The sequence below is a fragment of the Pezoporus flaviventris genome, unplaced genomic scaffold, assembly GCF_033815535.1.
Source record: "Pezoporus flaviventris isolate CSIRO_AGI_PZ_B2104156 unplaced genomic scaffold, CSIRO_AGI_Pfla_v1 ptg000037l, whole genome shotgun sequence".
In the NCBI taxonomy this organism is placed as follows: Eukaryota; Metazoa; Chordata; class Aves; order Psittaciformes; family Psittacidae; genus Pezoporus; species Pezoporus flaviventris.
Window position 1 is genome coordinate 9487606 of NW_026892585.1, and position 24712 is coordinate 9512317.

General features: G+C 45.9%; 1 protein-coding gene across 9 annotated transcripts in view; it reads right to left on the bottom strand.

Moving 5' to 3' along the window:
* The window catches only part of HECW1 (HECT, C2 and WW domain containing E3 ubiquitin protein ligase 1), a 250356-nt gene extending 227912 nt beyond the window's left edge, over positions 1–22444 (bottom strand). For 6 of the 9 annotated variants that reach the window (XM_061464617.1, XM_061464613.1, XM_061464615.1 and 3 more), the window contains exon 1: positions 22126–22439. In XM_061464617.1, the coding sequence (XP_061320601.1) occupies positions 22126–22155 (30 nt within the window). In that variant the 5' untranslated portion in view covers positions 22156–22439. Of the gene's footprint in view, positions 1–22125 lie in introns of all 9 variants that reach the window. The other 3 variants (XR_009745349.1, XM_061464618.1, XM_061464619.1) reach the window with 3 other exon arrangements.
* Positions 22445–24712: the final 2268 nt, after the last annotated feature.

Consider the following 24712-nt stretch of genomic DNA (forward strand, 5'->3'; position numbering starts at 1 on the left):
TAAAAATATGAAGAAACACATCTCCCTCTTCAAGCTGATAGACTTCAGAGAAAAAAATGAAGAGCTACATCTTGACAGAAAACTTTGCACATCCATCCATCCATCCACAGGCTTTATCAAAGAAAAACAGTACACATACCTAAGTGCCTGAAACCCATCCTGCTATAACTCCACACAAGCTTTCTAGTCCCTCCTCTGAAATCATAGAATCATACAATAGTTACTGTTGGAAAGGACCTTAAGATCATCCAGTTCCAACTCCCCTGCCATGGGAAGGGACACCTCACACTAAAACATGCCACCCATCCAAGGCTTTGTCCAACCTGGCCTTGAACACCACCGGGGATGGAGCATTCACAACTTCCCTGGGCAACCCATTCCAGTGCCTCACCACCCTTACAGTAAAGAACTTCCTCCTTATATTCAATCTAAACTTCCCCTATTTAAGTTTTAACCCATTACCCCTTGTCCTAAGAGCTCTTCATGTTTTCTTGTACACTTAAGGTATTCCAATGTGCTTTTCACAAAACTACATATATAATCAACACTTCTATACTTACAGTAGTATCCAACCCTTACATCCAATACACCAAGCTGCGAGGCATGTAACACTATTTTCAGCATTCAAGCAAGAAAGCTGCCCTATTCAGTTTGTAAGCTGTACTGTACAAAATGATGAGGACCACCAGCTTTCACAAGGACACAGCAATGAAATTACTTTTTCAGTAAATAAAATTTAGGCTGTCATACGATTCAGTGAATAAAGGATACTTTAGATACAGAGTTCACAGATTCACCTCACAAAAAAGTCTTCAAAAATACTCCTTAAAAATGGATTAACATCCTTCAGTGCTCCTGCCCTCCGAAAACAGCTGGGATCTAACAGCACCTTGAGTGGACAGGCTGAAGCCCTGCAAAACATCTCTACTAGGACAACCTGATTCATTGAGATGCTACAGCTTTACTTCTGTTTCTTTTCACACGTCTCCTTTCTCACTATAAACGGGTATCTAGAAAACACTTAGAGACTTCTCACCCATAAAGATTTTTTTCCACACACACAGTAGGGGAAAAATCAGATCAGAAAACTACAGTCATTCCATTTTAACCATCCCGAGAATAAAGTTTATGATATACATTGGATCCTGCTTTCTTCCCATCTCATATATTTGGCTAAAAATGCATGAGGTATTGGGGAGAAACGAGATTTTGCTTATCTGCAGTGTTTCTTCTACTTGGGTGTAATTTAAATGCTATAGAAAACATTCCAGGAAATAGCACCAAATACTTTTTTCCTAGCTGGTGACTGGTGCAGCGATCACAGGACCAGCTGACACATTATGCGTCTGGCCAGTTTATTAACTTTCTGGATCTTGCGATAATTCCTAGGGAGAGGAGAGAAAAAACAACTGACTTTTATTTGCTTGACACTGAATTTGCACAATGTTACTAGTTTGATTTCAGGAGGGCTCAAGATTTACCCGATTCTTCACGACACAGAGATGAATCCAGAGACTGTGAAGTCTAGACAAAGAAGAATAAGCCTGGACTGAAATCCCTCTGGCAGCCTCCTGCTCTGATGAGCAATCCCAAAAACTCTTTGAGTGGGACAAATCCAGAAAGAGCATCAAAAGATTGGAGACAGGAAGTAAAAAGAAACAGAGTCACCAAAAACAAATCACCTCAAACCAATTTCATTTCCTTCTGCATCAAATTAATATGTTTTATGGCTTGGGAAAAAGGACTAGTACTTTATACCTTGACTTTAAACAAGGTTTTTGACATAGTCTCACACAACGTTCTCTTAAGGAGGTTTGGAAAACATGGTAAGGAAAGTTAATTCAGGATGGATGGAAAACTTTGAGAGCTATATGCAGCAGTTATTACTGGTTCTACATGAGCGTACAGCACACATCTGGATGAGCTATGTGGGCTAGCCCTGCTCCATCTTAGATTTCCTGTTATCCAGCTGGGTAACAGGAAAGAACCAACTTATGAAATCTGCAGACCAAATGGAAGCAACGAGGAGGATTCAAATCCGGTATTATCATGATACACTGGAGAAACTGGAAAACAGACAGGAAAGAAACACAAAGCTGTACACACACTGGCAGAAATAACTGCAGAGATACAGTAAGAAGAACTTCTAGCCAAGTAAGAGTTCTTAGAGAGGATCCATTGGTAAGAGGGGATGGCAATCTCAACATGAGTCAAAAGAGTCAAGCTGTTGAGCACGAGACAGACAGGCTGGAAAGATAAACAGGATGATGGCCTGCAAAACACATGGAGTTATCCTTCCACTCCTCTGAGGATCAGCAAAGCTCCAGCTGCGATACTACACCCTCGCCTGTGTGCTGCATTTGAAGAAAAAGATAAGCCAACTGGAGCAAGTCCAGAGAAGAGCCAAAGGAAGAAGCAAACCTCAGGAAAACACAACTCAGAGATATACATATACTTGGGACCGGTTAGTAAAACTGTGAGGAGAAAAAGACAGGAGGTGGAGTAGGAAGAATGGTGTAAATTACCCTGTTTAGTATTTAAGGTACTACTGTGAAGAAGAAAGAATATTTTCTGGTGTGCTGGCAGAGATGAGACTGATTACACCACAGCAAGAGTCAGCTTTGACATTACAAAGAACTTCTTAGCAATGAAGAGAGCAGCGCAGGCACATGCTTCAATGGGAAGCAGTGGACATTTCATCCTGAGCTGCCTTCAAGAGCAGCTACACAAGGTTCTGGAAAGCAATGGGATTGGAAGAATCAATGAAGAGAGGCTTATTTCTTGGAATGCTGTTTTAAACCCAGAGAAAATGAAGCAGGTCTTCAAAATCACTGTTTCCTTGCAGTAAAAGACAGTGGGAGGGGTACTGTATCTGTATGCAAAATGTTTCTTCCCTTTTCATAAGAGAGGGTTTGGAAACGGTCACTATACCATTTTATCAAGGACCTACTTTAAACATTGCTTCTAACTGAAAGATAAATAAATAAAAGCCAAGTAAAATGACTGCTCTGCTTCCTGGTAATTGAGGAATTACAGAGTAATTGAATGTGGGGGTGTTTGTCTTTTTTCAGCTTGCCTTTTCTGTTATTTGCAGACTTTCAGTGAGATTTGCAGGAGGCTGTGGGACACAACAAGATATGACAGTTGCTGTAATTTCTTGTCAAATTCTCTTTTCAATTTTCATCTGCAATAGAAGACAAATGGGACAAAAGCAATGACAGGTACCCTCCTCACTGCATGAGGAGGAGGAGAAAAATCGCATACACAACTCATCCATTAGTTTAATGCAAAAGAGATTATGGAAGCAGTAGTCACTGAAGAGCAAAGGGATAAGTGATGTTCTTGCTAGCCATTACGTTAATGGTGAGAGCAAGGGAATGCCTGTATAATTGCCAGAGCAGGCTGAGAGGCCTCTGGGGATGCAGGCAGCTTGTGGGGCACAAGAGAAACTGCTCAACCCTATCACAGGGCTGCCTTATAAAATCACACGTGTTATTACAGACATTGGACCCATCCTTGCAGCCTTTATCTGTTAAATGTCATTCTCTGGTTTGTCCCAGGCCCCATGAGTGCATTACAGAAGTATTGCCTAGAGGAGTAAGGGATCACGTATTAAGTTCCCTGCATTCCCTCCTCCTTCAGTTCATGTGCTCCTGCCACAGTTTCCCAATTCAATCCCTGGCTGTACATCAGAAAACAATCCTCACGTGTAAAGGTAAGAGCAGAACATGAATGCATTCTCCCCCAGTGCACAGCTCTGAGCTTTAGAAAACCTGGTCACACCGACGGACGAAGCGAGCTGCTTCCATTCCTTGCCTCTAGTAGACCTGGGGCAATGTGAGCCCAAGAGAAACGGCTTTTACTGCTTTCTTGGATCTGCCATCACACATAGGGCTCCACTCCTCAACTGACCTTCTGCCAATCAGTTAACTGCCTGTGGGGTTTAGTTGGTGCACAACTGACTCTAGCCAGTATGGCACAAAAAATTAACCCCCTTGATTTAAAGCAATACAAGCCTGATGAAATCTCAGGGAAGTTACCCACCCTGCTCCAGGTACAACTTCATAAGAGGTTTGCATGGCTATTGCATAGTACTCTTCATCTGATGCTGTGCACCAGAAAGCAGCTCCCTTTTAGCCTGTGAAGACTGGAAACAGCTGGTATCTTCAAAGGAGGTGATCATCCTCCTTTGAAGGAGGTGATCCTGCCCCTCTACTCTGCTCTCGTGAGACCCCACTTGAAGCACTGTGTGCAGTCCTGGTGACTTCAATATAAAAAGGACAAGGAGCTATTGGAGCAAGTCCAGAGGAGGCCATGAACATGATCAGGGGACTGAAGCACCTCCCATATGAAGACAGGCTGAGCAAGTTGGGGCTGTTCAGCCTGGAAAAGAGAAGGCTGCGTGGAGACCTCATAGCAGCCTCCCAGTACCTGAAGGAGGCTACAAGGGTGCTGGAGAGGGACTCTTCATCAGGGACTGTAGTGATAGGACAAGGGGTGATAGGTTCAAACTGAAACAGGGGAAGTTCAGGTTAAGTATAAGGAAGAAGTTCTTTACTGTGAGGTTGGTGAGTCGCTAGCACAGGGTGCCCAGAGAAGTCGTAAATGCTCCATTCCTGGCAATGTTCAAGGCCAGGTTGGACAGAGCCCTGGGTGACATGGTCTAGTGTGAGGTGTCCCTGCCCATGGCAGGGGGTTGGAACTGGATGAGTTTTAAGGTCCCTCCCAACCCAAACCATTCTCTGATTCTACGATCTCTGAATCACAGGCAAATCATTCGTTCGAGGTCTAAGCAAAGCATGAGCAGAAACCCAAGCATGGCCACATGCCACGAGCAGCCCCGATCCCCAGATCTTGCAAGCCATCCCCCAGACTGGATGTGCTCCCTCCAGTACTAAATTTAAAAAGACAACCTTAATCAATCCTGTAATTAAACATTGCTTTAAGCCACTCTGCTGAGCATCGCACCTCACACGCTTGGTACACTGCTCAAGTTCTGACTGATGGGCAGACACCGCTAACAAATTTCTCCCTCCTCTGTTGGCTTTTTGGCAGTCCACAATGGGTCACTCTTAATGCAATTTCATTTTCTTAATTAAATCTTCCCTGAGGTATCACCACTGGGTATTATTTCCCTTTGATTCCTTTATTTAATATTTCAGAACAGAGACAGTCTCACCCTGCTTTCACGGGTTACAAATCCTCCCTTGATTAACCCACAGAGAAGATGAGGGGATTTTTCTTTTTAAGTGAAAAACATTCGTGTTCGTTAAGCACACAACACAGACCATGTAACAAGGCTTAGGAGACTAAAGGAAAACGTGAAACACAGCCAAGTTAAGAAGGAAAAGATCAATAAAAATAAAGGATTGTTTCTTGTTATCTTGAATTTTACAGAGCAGTTTGTTTGCAAAAAGGGGAGAAAGGCCCCCAGATCTCACTGCCTTCCTGTGGGAGCAGCACTCTAGTGAGTTTAATAAAAACTGATGTTTATCCTAATGTATGTAGTACCTATAGTCACAGGTCAAGGAAAACAAGAAATCTCAGCTTTCTTTTCCAAAAATGGATCTCCAATCAGCATGCACTGAAAGTCTTCAAATCAGGAACCCTATAAGCACCCTGATCCCATAGGAGGAAGTCTCCAAACCAGAAGCCTTGAAAATCCCTATATTGGCAGGGAGTCCTATCCCTAGTTTCCTCAGGAAATACCTCAGGACATAAATATTGGCTGGATATGTGACTACCCTTTGTACTTTCCAAAAGGTGCATTACTCTACATAGCTTTGTGCTGGCGATTACGAATCTACCATTACTGCTTGTGATGCCTTCCACTGAACATAATGATATGACCAGTGTTAAAGCAAAACTAAACTCTCTGGGAATGGTAAAGCAAAACTAAACTCTCCAGGAAGACAGAGATGAATGATGTTAGCAACATACAGTTCAGGAAAATACTCATACGAACCACCACAGAAATTCTGACCTCTAATTTTAGTCTCCTATAGCTGTCTTCATAGACAACCCTGTAGCAGATATATAGTGGGATTTACATCATTCCGTTCTGTTTTGCTTAAATTAGCATCAATGCTCTCTTGAGAGAGCAATATCCCCCCACAAAAGTCCAGCTTACCTTTAAAATACAGAATGGTTCATCCCAAGCCCCTCTTCCTGCTACAGAGACCAGTTATTCCACTGGCACAAGAGGGCTCAATTCTAGACAGCTTCTAGATACAACAGCAGGAGAAACAGCTTCAAATAACCCGCCAAAAAGGACAGGACTCCTCAGCAGCCTCCAATAGCCATAACCATCCCAGTAAGAAACTTGGGCATAAAAATCCCAAGCCAGACTCATTGAGGACATCTTCATTTTGGAAGAGTTAAATATCATATCCCCTATTAATAAAGCAAAGTCAAAAATATCAGGAACATCGGAAACAATGGTCTTACAAATGGCTAACATCAAACACTTCTGCAAAATGCAGGGTATAGAACTGACCTGCAAATCCTCCAGCCACTGTCTGCACCACAAAAACCTGACAGCCTTACATTGACAAGGTGACAGCAGTTTATGGGTATTATTGCAACAGCCATCTTGTAGTAGTAAATATTTGGGAAGGATGTAAAAGAAGACAGTAGTAAACTACTCAAGCAGTCTCTTACCACTGGCTCAATGAGTAGAGAGCAGCATGAAGAGGGTGGCCATACCAATGGCAGAAACTAAGTACTTCAGGCACATCAATTAGCTAGCAAAAGAAGGGACAGAGGGCATGAGAATACATATTTAAGAATCAGCAGTATTCAGCAGCTCCATGAAGATAAACAGACAAAAATGAAAAAGTCCTGGGATTCAAATGAAATGGAACAAAGGAGAAAAAGGCCCTCACAGCAAAATTTTAACTTGCAGAAAGCTGATGAGGTGAAGACTGCAATAGAAAAGGATAAAAATGACCAAGTCATAGCGAAAGACTTTTGGCAACAGAGATGGACAGAAAATTGCATTCAACAATAACATGAAAACAGAGCTGATTTTGGTCCAATAAAAGAAAAAAAATAAAAATCAAAGACTAAGTCCATGAGCAAAATATGGGTGGAAGGAGGAGAGAAAAAGGTCACATACAAGACACAGCGCTGGGTGCAGATGAGATAGCAAGAAAACCAGACCACAGAGGATGCATAGAGGCACCACAAGAGATGCAAAGCTGACCATTATGGGGTTGAAGTAGGATGAGAATTAGTTTGGGAGCTGCCACAAAAGGAGTACCCAAAAAATAGGAGTGCACAGTATAATGATATCAAATCAGGAGAGGAAGGGTATGCAGGTACCAAAGATGAAGGCAGGGGAAGATAAAGTGATGATTCAAGGAAGGATAAAAGCTGAGGAGAGAAATGACAGAGGTTCACAGACTCATAAGTGAAAAAGAGAAGGAAGGATCATTCACTTTCTCCTCCAAGAGAAGGCACTAGTACTCAGGTTCGCATCATACTAAAGGAGATGGCTCATAATGTGATGGGTCGCTCACAATGTTCAAAATGCAAAATGCATTTGGAAATTACAATAGAAGAGTGGATAGGTTCAAAGGAAAACAAGGGAGATTTCATGGAGCAGGTCTCAACTGAAAGGTACTAAATCCACAGAAACACAGTCAGTTAAGAAAGCTCCTGAGCAGAAAATAGTCAGAGCGGGGACAAAGAAACAATACAGAGAAGTGATTTTCTCCCTGACAAAAAGCCATCTCCCTTTGTTTCTTGGGAAGCCCAGACCAAAGTTTTTTACCCTTTACCTCTAGTCACAGTCCACACAGGCGACTACTGCCCAACACTATAAGCCAGCATGGAGTGATATAAGGAGAAACACCTTGCCTTCCTCCCACTGCTCATTCCCAGCCTTTGCTGGGTACTTGCCTGCATTGCCATAAGCCTTCATGAACAGTCGTGTAGACCTCACCTGGGTTAAAACCACACGGCGTAAAGCAACTGGCTGTTTCTAACCCAGGTCGTTTTCCTGATGCAGCTCTGCATGTATCCTGTCCTGACCCAAGGAAACAACTAACGTGCAGAAAAGAGTGTCTAGGAAAACAGAAGGATGCACTGGGGAAGAAAAGGCTCAAGGAGTGTATTAATGTGCATAAAGAGCTGGTGGGATGGCGTGTGGCAAGACTGAGTGAGGCTCTTCTCCATGGTGGCCAGTGACAGGACCAGGGGCAACAGGAACAGACTGAAACACAGAGAATTCCCTTGAACTATAAGGAAAAAAAAAATGAAACTGAGGCCTGAAGAACACAGGTTATAGAGAAAATTAAATGGCAGATACGACATGACATTTCTACAAGGGGGTTCACATCCCTGCTAGAACAGCATTTAAGGTATGAAGCTTTAGGGTCCATAAATTGAAAGGGGCTAAGCATCCCTGGCAGAGTGTGACAAGGATCTCTGAAAGATTGCCATTTTCATTGCTGTCATTCACAGGCAGCAGGACACCTTAAAGGAAAAGGAAAGAACTTTTCAAAATATAATTGTTTTTCAAATATACTTGCCTATCTACACTCAGCCTATAAAACACTGAGCACAAGGACAGAAGTTTCCTCTATTGTTTCATGCATGGGCAAAGTTTGACACCTCCAAGTTTTGCTCAGATTAACAGAGTACTCCACAATTAGTTCTGTCTCCACTTAAGTGGATACCTGGATCCAGGGAACCAGTGACACAGCACGCACATTCCGTCCTGCACCCAGAAGAAGTGCAGGGCCAGGAGAAGAGCCCCCCATGCAGTCCTGGGTCCAGCTCCGGGGGCAACAGCACAAGAGGGATGTGGAACTGCTGGAGCAAGTCCAAAGGAGGCCACGGAGATGCTGCAAGGGCTGGAGCAGCTCTGCTCTGGAGCCAGGCTGAGAGAGCTGGTGAGGGTGCTGAGGCGCTGGCACAGGTTGCCCAGAGCAGCTGTGGCTGCCCCATCCCTGGCAGTGTTCAAGACCAGGCTGGACAGTGCTTGGAGCAACCTGCTCTAGTGGAAGGTGTCCCTGCCCATAGCAGGGGGTTGGAACTGGATTAGCTTTAAGATCTCTTCCAACCCAAGCCATTCTATGATTCTCTGAAGACTGGGAGGTATCTGTATACCCAGTATGTCAGGCAAGTGCAAGCAAACAAGCACATGAAATTGGTGAACTAAACAGAATGAAAAATAGTCTCAGGATAATAATAAGAAAAGTAAATCCATTAACCTTCTCTTTCTTCATCTTAGGAGATGACAAAGCTCCTATGTTATTGTTGCGCAGCATGCTCTGAACAAGGAACTGCTCGCAGCTGTCCAACAAATGTGTTGAGCATTCACACTAAGGAAAATGCATTTACACATTCATAGTGCAACAGACTAAGCAGCTGAGGGTGATCTTCAACACACCAGAGCAACACACAGAGCAAAGGGTGAAGAAACATCTTTTGTAGGAACAAGACAAACTGCCACAAAATGGGAGGAAAAGCTGTTGAAATGGTAAGACTTTAATTCAAGCCACCAGTTTTCTGCTCATTGCCCCACTGTCTGGTTTGACTGCCACAGGAGAAGTGAAGCCAAAATGGGAGAATTCTTTCTTTGATGAGCCAAAAAGGCCAACAGTATCCTGGCCTGTGTCAGCAACAGTGTGGCCAGCAGGGCCAGGGCAGTGATTGTCCCCCTGCACTGGGCACTGGTGAGGCTGCACCTTGAATCCTGTGCTCATTTCTGGGCCCCTCACTACAAAGAGAGACATTGAGGTGCTGGAGCGGGGCCAGAGAAGGGCAACGGAGCTGGTGCAGGGCCTGGAGCACAAGTGTGATGGGGAACGGCTGAGGGACCTGGAGGGTTTAGTCTGGAGAAGAGAAGGCTCGGGGGACCTTATCGCTCTCTACAACTGCCTGACAGGAGGATGGAGCCAGGAGGGGGCTGCTCTCTGCTCCCAAGGAACAAGGGATGGGACAAGAGAAAACAGCCTCAAGCTGCACCAGGGAAATTTAGACTGGATATTGAGAAAAACGTCACCAAAAGAGTTGCCAAACATTGGAACAGGCTGCCCAGGGCAGTGGTGGAGTCACCATCCCTTGAGGTATTTAAAAGATGCATAGATGTGGCACTTGGTGACATGTTTTACTGATAGACTCGCCATTGTTGGTTAACAGTTGGACTCAATGATCTTAAAGGTCTTTTCCAACCTAAACAATTCTATGACTCTATGAAGACCACTTCTGACCAACCTGCTGCAGAGACTTTGCCTTTGCTGTGCCCTAAGACAGCCCAGATGTGTCAAAGCACAGGCCTTTTGGCAACCAAGAATAAGGTGGTCTCAATGCCACCAAAACCAGGACCTATGCTTGGTTTGCATCACTCTTAGGTTTGAAGCCCAAACATCCTACAGGCTTGCTACTGAGAAAAGAGACATATTATGGCTATAATATAGCTATAGCCTTCCAATGGCTATAAAAAATACGTGTTTGTGAGGTGGAGCAAAGGAGAGATAATGAGTAGAAAAAAATTGCTCCCAGCAGTGTCCAGAGGAGAAATAAAGGAGAGCCTTGCTAAAATAACATTAGTATTGAAACTGGAAAAATTGACTTAAAAAAGGGAGTGGGGACCCCGTTCAAGGTGATCTTGTCAAGCCAAAAAGCAAATGTGTATGTCTGGGGCACTCCTTCTCTGACGTGCTTCTGTTTTCCAAGTGTCACAAAACCGGAAGCTGAAAAATCTGTGTGGTCGGTCCCACACAAATACACAGTCAATCTTCACACTGTTAAGACCTCATGAGCCAAATGCATCCTTAGTGCAAGATCAGGGTCTTAAATGAACTTGATGTAGCAATGAAACCGGCCTTGAGTTTCCACAAAGTAAATACAACAGTATAAAGATGATGTGAACAGGAGACACCAGACAGCTTTGAAGAAACAGCTCCATGAAGCAGAGTAGGTCAAGTCTCATTTTCTGCACTGTGGGAAATGGATGCATTTTGAAGTTTTCCTTACAGCTGAAGCATAACAACAAGCACCACCTTGCCACACCTCCATCTCTGATCTCTCCCAACTGGATCTGATCATTAAACAAGGCTGCAGGGCTCCAGGTCCTCTGAACGGCTGCCAGCTACAGTACAAAACACATTCTCATGAGGAACGTTTTGATTCTGTTTAAAACAGCACTTTCTGACAGAAAACCATTCCACTAGCAAATCTTCATGCAGTGCCACTTCTTAGTATGCTTCCTCTCCTCCCACACATACATGCACCAGAGCTACACTGAGAAGATACTTACGCTGCATGTTTGCAACGCATTGGATTTGCTCCTGTCAGGTCACCTGTCTCTTGGAGCAAGAGATTTCGAGGAAAGGAGTCATCAAAACAAGGATGATTCAGTGTCTGCACATAAATGACAGGTATTCCCCAAAATATATGCAAGGAAAAAAATACAGGTGTGGGTTTTTTTTGTTTAAGAGGCTTGGTAGCCTCAGGGTGGCTCATATGGCAACAAGCTCTTTACTTAAGCAGCCAGCTACTTAAAAATGAACGTAACTATACTACCACGCAATCTCAATCAACAACTGAACAAGTCCATGTGATCTGCAGGGGTCTCTAGCTTTCAGTAAATAATTCACCAGTGCCACGTAGATCTGGGTGGGAACGGTGTCTCCAGCTCTTCCCTGTGAGTCAGCGTGCGGCAGGGCTGCCAAAGCAGCTCCAAGCTCCTGAACCACCCCTGAAGCGGGTCTGCCAAGACAAGCCCAGCAGGACAGCACTGCAGGGACACAAAGTGTGCACAGCAAGAGGAAGAACATCGCATTCTGTTAGTGGTTTCTAGCAACCATAGACTGGTTTGGGTTTGGAGGGATCTTAAAGCTTCCACTAGACCATGTTGCTTCAAGCCCCGTCCAGCCTGGCCTTGAATGCTGTCAGGTACAGGCATCCACAAGGAAGTTTGCTCCACACCAATCCTCTCTGGCCTAAAATGGGACCTTTTTCTCCTCCAAAGCGATTACATAAAAATGATTCCTTATTAGCCAGAAGACCTGCTGCCTTCAGCAGATGCAGAATTTGCCAACTGACTTAAGCACAAAACAGCATTAGAGGGAGTTAACTTTTGATTCATTTATCATGAACTGCAATGTTAACTATGCTCCTCTAATGAGAGATCCTCAACTGCATCAAGCCCAGCCGAGACCTCCGGCTGCAAAGTCACCCTCCTGCCCTATCACCTATCAGACCACAAACACAGGATGAAGGGAAGTGGTTATGGAAAGACAAGGGGGTTGGCTGAGTGGTGCAGCTAGAAAGCATTGTTCAGTGATCTCTCACCTATATCTTCGCACTCTTACATGTAGAGGTGAGCTCAGCAACATCCTAAGCTCTGATCCTGGGTCCTCTGAGGTTTGAAGAACCGGTTACCACACATGATCTGTTGCTTATCAAAGCTCTGTCTGAATTACATTGGTATCCTATTACACAGGAATTTGTATCTGAAAGCTTTCATACTCACTATTAGCTGCCAGGATTCAACTCAGAAAACTACTGCATAAAACAAGCCAAACATGTAGATTCCCATCGGACACACCAGGGAGGCAAAAATGAAAACAGTCCAGAAGCCTAAGATTCAACATAGATGGTTTTGGTCAGATCAAAAGATTGGGACTTGCACAGAATTTAGGCATTAAAGTTAAAAACTGTACTCACTGCTACTGAGCCCTGCTTTCAGCATATCAGGATTCAGGGATTTAAGAGTTCTGCTCCTGTGCATCCCATAAACACCAGGCTTGACAACCCACTTGCTCTACATGTGAAATACCTGAACCAGCCCTTGGCAAAGGAACCCAGAAACTCCCCCTCTACCCATTAAATCAGAGTTATGCTCATGTTTGCTCTCTGGCTCAATGAATCTTCAGGTCATCTATGTAGAGCATAACAACTTTGGCCAGATGGGTATAAATCATGTCCCATACTCACACACACTTAGAGGAACTCCCTGCATGTTCGGGCACATTCCTGGAAAGTCACAGATCTAGGTCTGATCTAAATCAGGTGCAAGAGAAACGATAACACCCCTTCCTGGAGAGGGCAGCTCCTCCCTGAGCAACAGGCCCTACCCAACACACCGGTTTTGGAGTACCTGCTTCTGAGGCCCTGCTTCCCTTCAGTTACTGTTCAACCAGCTTTGCACCTCACCCAGGGCACAAGCATGCTGAGGTGGCAGAGAAGCATCAAGCTACCTGTACCTGCATTACACTGGAAGTAAAACCCCTGGGGAGCACAGAGCAAGGACCCTACTGCTGCCTCCACATGAACCAGTCACATGCAGCCAACTCAAGATAATCTATTACACCTCTCTTTTTGGTGCATTGCTGCACAAAACATGGCTATAGTGTCCTGGATATAAGCCAGTAAGCTCACAGTCTGCCATGTAGACTTAGCAGCTTAGATCTTAATTTGCTTAAGGCCCTCTTATCACTTTTCATTTCAGCATGTGGGTGTCCCCTCCCATGGTCCCACAGGGATTATCTGGATTAGCAATACTGCATTTATAGCCATTTTGGTCCAGGTAGCTAAAAGGAGATGAACTGGGTTTTCCAGTGGGTTATTAGAATGCCATCAAGTAGATTGATCTCCTGCCCATCTCTCAGAGCTGTTATGAGGAGGTCACAAGTCAGCCAAACACATTATCCACCATAACCCTTCCAGAGCTACTAAATGACAGTATTAAATCAGCTGACGTCTCAAATATCCTATTCCTGCATGTTCCCCTTGCTGAACTGGCCTGACAGCCCACCCCACAGCATCCCTGAGCCTGCTACCACCACTTACCTATCAGCTTTCCTAAGGTGTGCTGTCCTTCTGAAGTCAGTGGGACTCCCTAAGCAAGTAGCATCACACATGCACACATACAGCTGGCAGAATTAGGTTGGGAAAAATAGGTCAAAACAGGCATATATTTAACGTGGAGTCCAAATCTCAGAATTGTATTTTACCAACAAGCAATTCATACACACATGCACAAAATACACATTTGATAACCATGAGGAAGTCATTCTGATATGAGCTATGCAATCAAGGTATTTTTACAGAAGCTCTGCCAGAAACATTTCTATTCCCACTCCCAGCAGAGGTGTGAAGAAACCACCTCAGGCTCACAAGGCAATATCCATCCTTTTTCTGTAATCAAGCAACTTCCACCTGTACAATGTTTTGGGAGATTGTTTCTTACTCCACTCCAACTAGAGCCTGAGACGTTTTTGGGTTTTGTCTTTAAAGATGGAGAGGGTGCAGGGTTGAGACATCCCTGTAGGGAGCACGGCGTGGGCCACTAACCTCTTTCCAAGCTTCAAAAAGCCACCTTTGCAGGCAGGTCCAGGCAGACACACAAGGAAAGGAGAGAGGGCACAAGGGCTGTCTTCCCCTTTCTAGAAGCTCTGCAGAAATTTCCCTGGGCTTGTGATGATCTTCCAAGTTGGACAAGACATGGCTGACTCCTAGAATAAGTTATACCATGTGGCTTTATCAAGGAAATCAAGAAGCTGACCCTTAGATCTGGGTTCTAGAAGATGCTGCCTGCTTCTACCCTTCTCGTAGGATCCACTTCTAGCCAAACCTCAGCAGCTCAGCTGGCAAGTTGAACGCACAGAAGCACCCAGAACACTTTACCACACCTTTGCTACAGATTTGGTGCATTTCCTGCAGGATGTTTGCTTGTTATTTTGCTCCTACTCCTCCCCAGCAACAATAAAATCTAACACTAGGTCTGTAAATCACCCTAAGAGCTTTAGGGTAAGCAAGTACCCTCTTCACACCTACTCCTGCTTTATGCAGTTGAGTGCAAAAGACACATATTTAAGAATTCATATGCTTAAAATTAGGTGATACACATTTTTAATTAGAATTGCCTTAATACAATTGCTCAAATACAGACACTAAGGTTTTAGCCTACAACATGCGATTGGCTACAGAGAATTAGTCCCAAGTTATTAATCCATGTTTTAATTCCCTGAGACATAATACCGCATGGCCTAGGAACAGCTATCTGTGCAGCAAAGTGCACTGGAAAGAACACCAGTACTTTGCAATCACCCTGTTCTTGGAGTGGGAAGGCTGAGGGGGGAGAGGAGACTATCAAAGAGAACACAGACTCACGTGCAGAAAGGGAGAGCCTTTGAAAGCCTGCAGTGACAGTTCTGAGGAGCATGAAAGAGTAATACACAGTCAAATTTCAAGAGCAGGTAATGGTTCTACACCAGCATGCAGTTTCTTGGCCAACGTAAGAAATTCCGCCTTTGGCCAGGCTGGAAATTTTACTCTTTAATGGGAGCTTTCCTCATTAAAAAAAATGGGTAATTTTCTTTCACAAAGCAAAATCCTTAAGGAACATTAAGTGGAAAAAGAAGGTAAATTAGGTAGCCTAACTCTCATAAGCCACCCTAGTGATGGATCTTGGAAAGGAGTTCCACCACAGGAGACCAGGTACATCAATACTGGAATCCCCAGTTTTCCAGCCCAAGAAGAAGAGGAGAAAATATAGTTCAGCTCATTAGCCCTTAATACCTGGTGTGGGTAGTAACTCCTATGGCTGATTCTGCTTTAGCCTGCTGCTAAGGTAATGAGAAAGAAATGTCAGTGCTTCCCGCTGGCACAGCAAACAGCAGCTTCCCTATGACACTGCTCTGTAACAAAATATACCATAGAAAAGGTGACAGAAGGCCACATGCACTGCCCTTCATCAGGCAAAGTTCCCAACAACTTTAGGAGGAGCATTGTTCATCTTTAGACCAAAAGATTTGCCTTAATAATGCTTCATCTCAGCATCGGGTCTCTACTATGACTCAGGGTACTTATGGACTATTTCTGAATCATGGCATTGACCTTACATTGACTACCATTTGAGAGCATGGTGCAGTCAAATTAAGCAACTTAAAAGTTTGTGAAAATACCTCTCTTCTAATCTCTATGCATCTTCCACAGGCCTGTAAACAAGACAGAAGGCAACCTAATGGCTAATGGGCCTTTCACAAATCTTGAACAGCATCATCTTGGAAACATGTGTTCTGACTTCAAGATTAAACATTTCACCACTTTCCTCCTCTTTTCATGTTAAGCATGTAGCAACTAAACCTTGCTATTTAAACCAAAATGCTGCTTCAAGAGAGTAAATCTGCTGTTGTGTTTCTCCAGGCAACCACGCAGTTGCACGCAAAAGTGCCACGTCAAACAAAAAGTATAAAGTATGGATATTTTCATATTGAAAATCCTCAGGCATCTCCCATAGCTGCTCTTTTTTTTATGTATCTCTGAAGACAAATAACCCAACACCTGATGAAAGTTCTGCATTAGAATGTGAATTTGAAGTTTAAATTTTCCTGAGGCTGCATTAAGATGTAGGCACAAGACAGCATCTCCTACTTTAGCAACACAATCAGTCTTGATGGAGCCCAGATTTTAAAGGAAAGCACCCAGCTGCCTAAAGACCACCTTGGGACATCAGATGATCCCATCCAGCCCACTATTTGGTCAAGCATCTGTAAGCATGCCCACAGATGCCCAGGCAGGTAGCCTTACACATTTGTCTCCAGCTGGAAGGAGGACTGCAGTTCAAATGGTTCAGTAAGTGCCTTCCAACAGGAATTCAGCTCACGAACAAAGCTGGATTATCCCTAGCTTCATTGCTTCTTACCTAGCTTAGTAAAGTCTGTACAACATACAACGTACGTTCTGCCAGAGAGACAGACTTGGGCAGGATCATTTGTTTCAGGGATGCAGAGGAGTCACAGCAACACTTAAGATCCAGAGAACAGCTCCTTGACCCATCTGCTCCATTACAACCATCACTCAGGCATTTCACCAGCGTGCAGTGAACAACTTGTTTGACCATCTCATCAAGCATCCCCCCTCTCTCACTCCCTCTTCCCCTTGGGAAAAGTTCCTGCTCCACCTCTTCTGCTTCCACCTGTTCGGGAAGGGGTATCCATCAGACTTCCCCTCTGCAAAAAGCATCCTATGGGTAGCACAACGCCAGATCTTCCCAAGCTTGCAGGATGTCATCCTAAATTTCAAATGGTTATGTGTGAAAGCACTTAACTGGCACCAGAAGAACAGCAGTGCTCCTCCTTTCTCTAAAACAATCGGCCTGCTGAACAACACATTTCAGGACCTGAGAAACCCGATTTGGTAATTGAAGGTGCACATGGCACACATTTTCCTATGGTATGGAAAAATTAATTATACCACATGACAGATTTTAATCCTGGTGTTCAAGAGCTCATTAACAAAACTACTTTAAAGGGTGCTAATAGAAACAAATGCCTTTAACATCACAGACTTCCCAGATGACTCCAGCCGTGGAGATGGATGACAAATCACTCTGTCAGTCATCTTTGAATTCCATATTGACTACACCGAAGCAATTACCCATTTATTTTTAGAGCATGTTCCATTTTAAACACAAGTGATTCAGTCCAAGAGACATTCTATACTGCATCATTATCTCATGGGTTAACAACTCTCAAATTTAAATGGATTTTCATTCTGGGACAAATTCTTGCCTTATTTTTTTTTTCCTTCCTTTTTACTCTAGACATTGGTTGGGGATTTTAATTCAGGCTTCAAACCAAACAAACGCTGGTGCTCTAAAAGCATCTGTAGAGAAATACAAAAATATCTGGTAAGTGTGAAAGAGGGAGCCTGTTTTGCTACATGCACGAAATGAAACCTCAGCGAAGGTCTCAATAACAGCCTTCCCGACTGCTGTGCACACGCGCTCTCCCACAGACCTTCTGCTCTGCAGCAAGGGAACGCTGCCGGTGCTGCCGCGTCCTCAGGGAACTCTGGAATACAGCAATGCATGGTGCTGATCGTTTACTTCAGTATTTCAAACAACAGCACCAGAGTTTCCCCCTTCTTAAGGTCTAAAAGGAACAGCTTGCCACATTGCTGCCCCCCAGCCCCCAAACCATCTCAAGGTTTATCTGCATTGTAGGCAGCGTTGTGGACGAAAGGATGAGGAGCTGGGATCAAGTTTAGGCTGCTCCTAACTCATGGAAAAGGAGGGTGTGACAATGAAAGGCAGAGTTGGGGAAGGATAGTCCTGAGGAGCTGAGCTTTCTGCTGCTGATGCGACCAGGGAGAGGATGAACAACAAGAGCTGCAACAGGTACTGCAGCAGGGGAACCCCACTTCAGGCTCAGCTGCTGCCCTGCTTCAACCCAACTCCTCCTTCTCTCCAAACCAAACGCAGGCTGTGAGGTGCAGCCAGTCCCTTGCCCCCAGCAGTCTGCTGCCCATGACAACAGCCTATTTGGTCTGTAGCTTGGACCAGTCTTACTGGTCCTTATTCTGGTGAACCCACAAACATCTGAGATGAGGACACCATCTTGCCAAGGGACAGTCCCAGCACCTCCTAAGGAGCCCTGCCTAGAGAAGCTAAGCCTCCTACTTCAGATCTGACAATGGTACCCTAGCCATGGCATAGCTGATCAAAAAAGTCCAGGACTGACTCACGAGTCCATTATACAGCTGCCTTGCCACCATTCATTAACTGTAACGAAAATGACCCTGGGCTCCCTACATCAAAGAACCTTGCCATTTCTTCTGAATTAATCCTAAGCATCTCGCTGGCCTCAAATCTCAGCTGAAAACATCAACTAGAGTAGGTGGCATCTCAGCGTGCCCTTTGCTACTGGCTGTACTTTTATTTTTCCCCATGTTGTATGTCCCTCACCCTCCTGAGATTAATCAGTAGAAACCAAAATATGGCTGTGTTTTAGGGCAAATGCATAAGATCCAGCCTGGTTAGACTTTATTAGAATTAACGTTCACAATAATTTAACACCAACAGAAATATGTTTCTAAGGAATTAAACCAACCCCTGCAGTGTTTGCCACTCAGCCACTGCAGAATCACAACAGCACATGAACTGTTACAAGAGAAATGGGCAAAAAAAAGCCTTAAACAGAAGCAAAACTGACTCATCTCCTTATTGCCAAAACCCAGAAGGCCGCTGAACGTAAACAAACAACAGACATCCTGACAAAAAAGGGGCGTCACAATTCCTTGCCATGCTGATAGGCAGATACACAAAGTGGTATGAGCAGGACCATCCTTCAGCTACTCCTGAAAGCCAATCCCAGGGAAACAGCCAATACTACAGTGACATTCCCGGTAGCACAGGTGTCACTCGAGGCTGGGGAGCATCTGAGGTGCTGGTGACCCCCAGTGCAATGATGGTTCCTAGCTTGTATGTGGTGGAAGGCTGTGACAGCAGAAGGTATGATCCATTCATAGAAGCCACACATATATTTGGATACCCGATGAAACTGTTGTGGACAGTATTCAAAGGCATGCTTTGGCTTAGGCTGGCAAGCATCTCTTCTACAGAACAGGAGGGAGAACAAGCCAGAGCACTTGTATAATGCTCAAGCTCTCCTCCCTGTCTATAGTGGCCCACACAAAGACTACAGTCTAAGCATGCTGAAGCCGGACTTTTAGGTACCCCTAAGTTTGGAGGAAAGCAAGTAAGACTTAGGACTAGAGACACACAGAAAGAACCAAAGGAAAGTCATTGTAAAGACAACTTATGTTCTCTGGCAAAGTTCATCATGACAAACTATGATACTTTGGAGTAATAGTTTTTTTTTCATTACTAAAAGACCTTCTGTTTGAGCTCTGCAACACACTTAACTGGTGGGGGAATGGGGAGGTTGTCTAGCAGGAGTTTTTAAAGTAGCAGTTTCAGAGTTGAAACCACAGGGGCAACCTTAATGCCTGTATCCATGAAACAGATCTCCAGCAGCTTTAAACAACTAGGTAACCTAAGCTTTTTGTCAGAACAGTTCCTGGCTCACCATCAACTATTCAACACCATCACTCTCACAACCTGAATCCTGCATACACACACACAGTGCCACAACCGTATCTTCTGCAGTACTTCAGAAAGCAGCTAAGCTAAATTCCACTCGTGCTGTTTATCCAAGCAATTGCATTGTTTGTAAGACCACCATTCAAAATGAGGCCAGGAGAAGGATTTAGCAGTACTTTGAAAGAACATTACTTAGTGTCAGACACAGCACGTGCAAAACACGAAGTTTTCCACGGGGATTCTCTCACAATAGAAAAGAATACTAGATCATGTGCCACATATGTGAAACACAAAGCCACAGAAAGACACACTTTAGTAACAAGCCTTAGCCAGTTACTTATTGGAAAACAATAAATATTGCATTGTTTATTAGAATGCATTTAAAATGCTAAGCATATGGATTTTGAATCAATTCTTCAGGATGTTCTGAGTACGTGCACACAGTTTGCTTTCAAATAAATCACAGCCACATTCAGATATTGATAGTTCCTGATAAAGTCACTGAATGCATCAGTTCCTGCTCTGACCTGCTCTGTTTTCAAACGAGTAAGCTGATAAGAAAGAGCTGGTTGATACTAAAAGAGTTAGGAGTCCAAAGCTTAGGTCACATTAAGTCAGAAACACATCAGCATACATATCACACGAGTGATGCGATGTGCCATCCACTACCGACCCACAGGCTAATCACTCCTCACAAGCACTGGCCATCTGACCAACCACTCTTTGTTCTGAACTCACTCCCTGCTCAGCCTCCTGAAACAAACCAGTAAATAGACCCACCATTCCCTCCTTAAGGACAGATACTCTTCCTCCCACCCATACTAACCGAGACTGCTTTGACAGGATGAGTGTTGCGTGTTGACTAAGCGTGCACTGGTTTTTACATCTACTTCTGGATCCAGCATGAAAATCAACATTGCACCTGTGTTGTCCAAATGGATGTGCGCTTGAGAGACAGACAGAAGCAGAGAGAGCAGCCAGGATACACACCGTACTCCACTCTTCCATCAAACACACATACTACACAGAGAAACGATAATCCCTTCTTAGTGGAAAATCCAAATTTCAAAATGAATCCCCAGGCTAAAATGAATTACTGTAATAACTGCAATCCTCATACAAGTACTAATCAGAATGGCACAGCTGACCACCTGCTATGTGGCACCACAGCAGCAGCACCCTGCCCCTCACTGCTGCTGCATTCAGACAGGGCTAGGTGCCCCCCAAAACGAGACGGTGGTGCTGGTACAGAGAGGGACAGGAGCACAGCCTGAGCGACTGTTGTACGGTTTCACTACGCACTTCTGCTGAGTGCAGCATAACAGGAAAAAAAATAGAAAGGGCACTACTGCAGCTCCCAACAGAACAGCAGGATGCAAGAAACCTAAACCCAGGCCAAGTAATTTCTTCTGCAACTACAGAGGAACACACGGGAAACAGCGCAAGAGACGACAAAATGAATTGTATGTGCCTGTGTCGGTACAAACCCATTATCCACGCAGGCTGCAAAATGAGAAAAGCAGCATTTGACAATGCTACAGGCTGGGGCAGTGTTCTTAGCGTACTTATAATAAGTTATTTTATATAATTGCTAACAAAAAAAATACGCAGTTACATAATAACACCAGGTAATAACCAAAATGTGAAGTCACAAGATTGGCTTACAGCAACAGAGCGGGGGGTTGGGGGGGAAGGCAGCCTGTGCTTTAAATTTTGCTGCATTGTCAAGGAGCCAAGAACCAAATCTGGGGGGTTCTTGTTTTACAGGGAAAAGCTGCAACCACCGAAAATCCAGCGCGGGACTCTTCCTCACCACTGCCTGCGCGCATCCACATCCCCAAATGATGTCAATCCCCGCCGGCACGTCGCTCATCACAATTCTACACTATCTCCTCGCTAGTGAAATTCAGGCCGACAGCTAAGCCCGTAACTCACCAGGGCCCATATGCTCCTGGTCGCCCCCCCTCCCCTACTGTCCCCGGCCCCCCGCGGCAGCGCTCCCGGACACGCAGGGGGTCCCATGCCCGCACGGACCGGCCGGCTCCGAGGCACAAAGGCGGGCACGGATGACAGCGCACACCGCGACCCGCCACCGCATCTCGCTGCCCGCCCCGGGAAGGGCCTTTCCCGGCGGCGAGGCCGCTGACAGACCCATCCCGCCTCGCACTTCTCCGCTGGGAGGCAACGTCAACCCCTCCCCACCACCACCAGCACCACCACCGCCACCCCCCCGGCGTCCTCACCACCCTCCCCCGGGGCCGGGCGGCAGCAGCCCCTCGTACCTGGACAATGCCGGCCTGGGCACAGCTCATGCTCCCGCGGCGAGGCAGGTCTCACATCCCACACGTGCGGCTCAGGGCTCGCCGCCTGTCAGCCGACAGTGAAGGAGGAAAGGGGGAAGGAGGGAGAGAGGACGAGGTGCCGGCGTGTCAGCCGCCACCGAGCCGCACCATAGTCCAGCACCGGCTGCTACGCCCGCAACGCCGCCGCGCTCCCTCCTCCTCCGCCCCGCCAGCCTCCTCCCACCCCGCCGCCTGTCGCTGAGGTACCGGCCGCCCGGAGCCACCCACACTCCGCGGCGGGCGCCCGGCAGCGCCGCCCGGCCCGGCCCGGCCCGCCCCTCAGCGCGCCGCCTCACGGCCGGCCCCGGCCTCCCGCCCGGCACGGAACAGCGGTGACCCAGGCCGCGACCCCGCCGGCTGCCCCGGGCACTAAGCCCATGGCTTAGCGCGGGCCGAGGCGCGACGCTGCCCGCCTGGGGCCGCCCCACGGCGCTCCCCTGCGCTCGGACACCGCAGTACGCGGGTCGCCCCAGTGCAGAATTAACGCACCTTCCCCTCCGCCTGTTTCCCCGCACACCGAGACAGGCGGTGCTCCAGCAGCTGTACCCCCGGGAAACACACACCCTTCTCCACCCTCTTCTCTGCGGCCAGGTCTGGGCTCCTCAGTAGGAGAAAGACGAGGAGCTACTGGAGAGGGTCCAGCAGAGGCCCTAAGGGTGATGGGGGGTCTGGAGCATCTCTCTGTTGAGGAGAGACCGCAGGAGCTCGGCCTGTTTAAGTCTAGAGAAGACTGAGAGGGGATCTCATTAATGCCAATCAATATCTCAAAGGTGGGTGTCAGGAGGATGGTGCCAGACTCTCCTGGTGCACAGTGACAGGATGAAGAGCAACGGCCATAAACTATACCACAAGCGGTGCCACCTTGACGTGAGGAAGAGCTTTAAGTTGGGGGTGGCAGAGCACTGAACAGGCTGCCCAGGGGGGTTGTGGAGTCTCCCTCTCTAGAGGCATTCAAAACCCACCTGGAGGTGTTCTTACATGACCTGCTCTGGGTGGCCCTGCCTTGGCAGGGGGTTGGCCTGAATGATGTCCAGAGGTCCCTTCCAACCCAAACCATTCTGTGACCCGCAGCCTCTCCTCCCCTGTATCTCTTCTGCACAGGGCATCATGAACTGCAGCCCCAGACAAAGAAAACCACAGTACCACAGCTGGGAAGTGAACAAGTGTCAAAATGCAGTTCAGGATATGGGCAGTGGTGCTGTACAGCCGTTTCTCCCATAGGTCTTGCATTTGTCCTATCCCTGGGCAAATCTGCTCACCAAAACCAGCCCTGGGTGCTGCTGGGGCTGCAGGGAACACCAGCTTCCACCAGCAATGTGCTATCTCTGCACCCACTTGCAGAAAGGGATGAAGAAGTTCTTCACATCAGCTGGAAGAGGGAAGAGACCGAACAATGCTCCAGAGGTCTGCCAGAGGCTTTTCGATAATAATCCCTTACTTTTAAGCCATTGTTTTGGAGTGGGTTCCCCTCCATGCTACTAAATACATCTGTATTTCAAGAGGCTCCCGGTCTCAAATTGTATCCTGGAGCAGAGACACATTGATAAACCCCCCACAAATATGCCCAGTAACACACCACTGACTTTGTTTCTAGAAGCATCTTTTTGTCCTCCTCTCAAAAATTTCTTTGGAACTAAAGATTTACTGTGGCTGGTACTAGTGCAAGAAATACCTTTTAGTCTCATTTCTACTCAACACTCAAATATTTTCAGAGACATTGTGGCCACTAATTTCCACTCGATCATCTCATTTCCTTTCTTGAGAAGGTGAAATGGGAGAAATTAGAACCTGTTATCAGCAGAAACCTAAAAAGGAAAATCAAGTGGAATTCGGGAAGGAGCATGGTTTGGTATTTTATTACATTAGTGAAAGAAGAAATCCATCTACAATTTGCCCAGAATTGCCCATACACAAGACCAGTGGGCAGGCATGTTCCCTGTGCATTCAGAGTGGGAAGAAAGATGTGGGACCCATTACACCAGCTCTTCCCCAGGAGAAAAGCAGACCAGAAAACACAGCAGTCCACAAAGGCCACGCAAACCAACATGTACCTTAGGACATGTCTGTGTGCAAACACACTCTTCTGCATGTGTTTGATGAATTTAGTTCACGTTTGAGCTGATGTCCTCACCCAGTGAAGCCATCCACTGACTGCAGATTACAGTAGACCATGCTACCAGATACCTACAGGAGGCCTCCAGCCAGAAATTTGCCTCCTTATTTTAAAGCTGTGTATCAATGCTTACACCAAAACTGCTCATGGGAGGCATGTGCTTTTGCCCTCACACTTCCAGTGTCTAAATAAAAAGGAACAAAAATAAAGACAACAGAGACAGAGGAATGGAAAGATGAAGTAGTTTGCCCAAAGGTCACACAGCAAGTTGCTGGAAGAGAGCAATGAACTGACCCAAGCCTCCTCATTCTTGATTCACTGCCCTGCTCCAAGCTTTTCCCTAACTCCTGCTGCTTGTGGGTTACTGTATTACTGGTGTAATTGTACGTCATGTCTTAATCTCAGACATGTGTC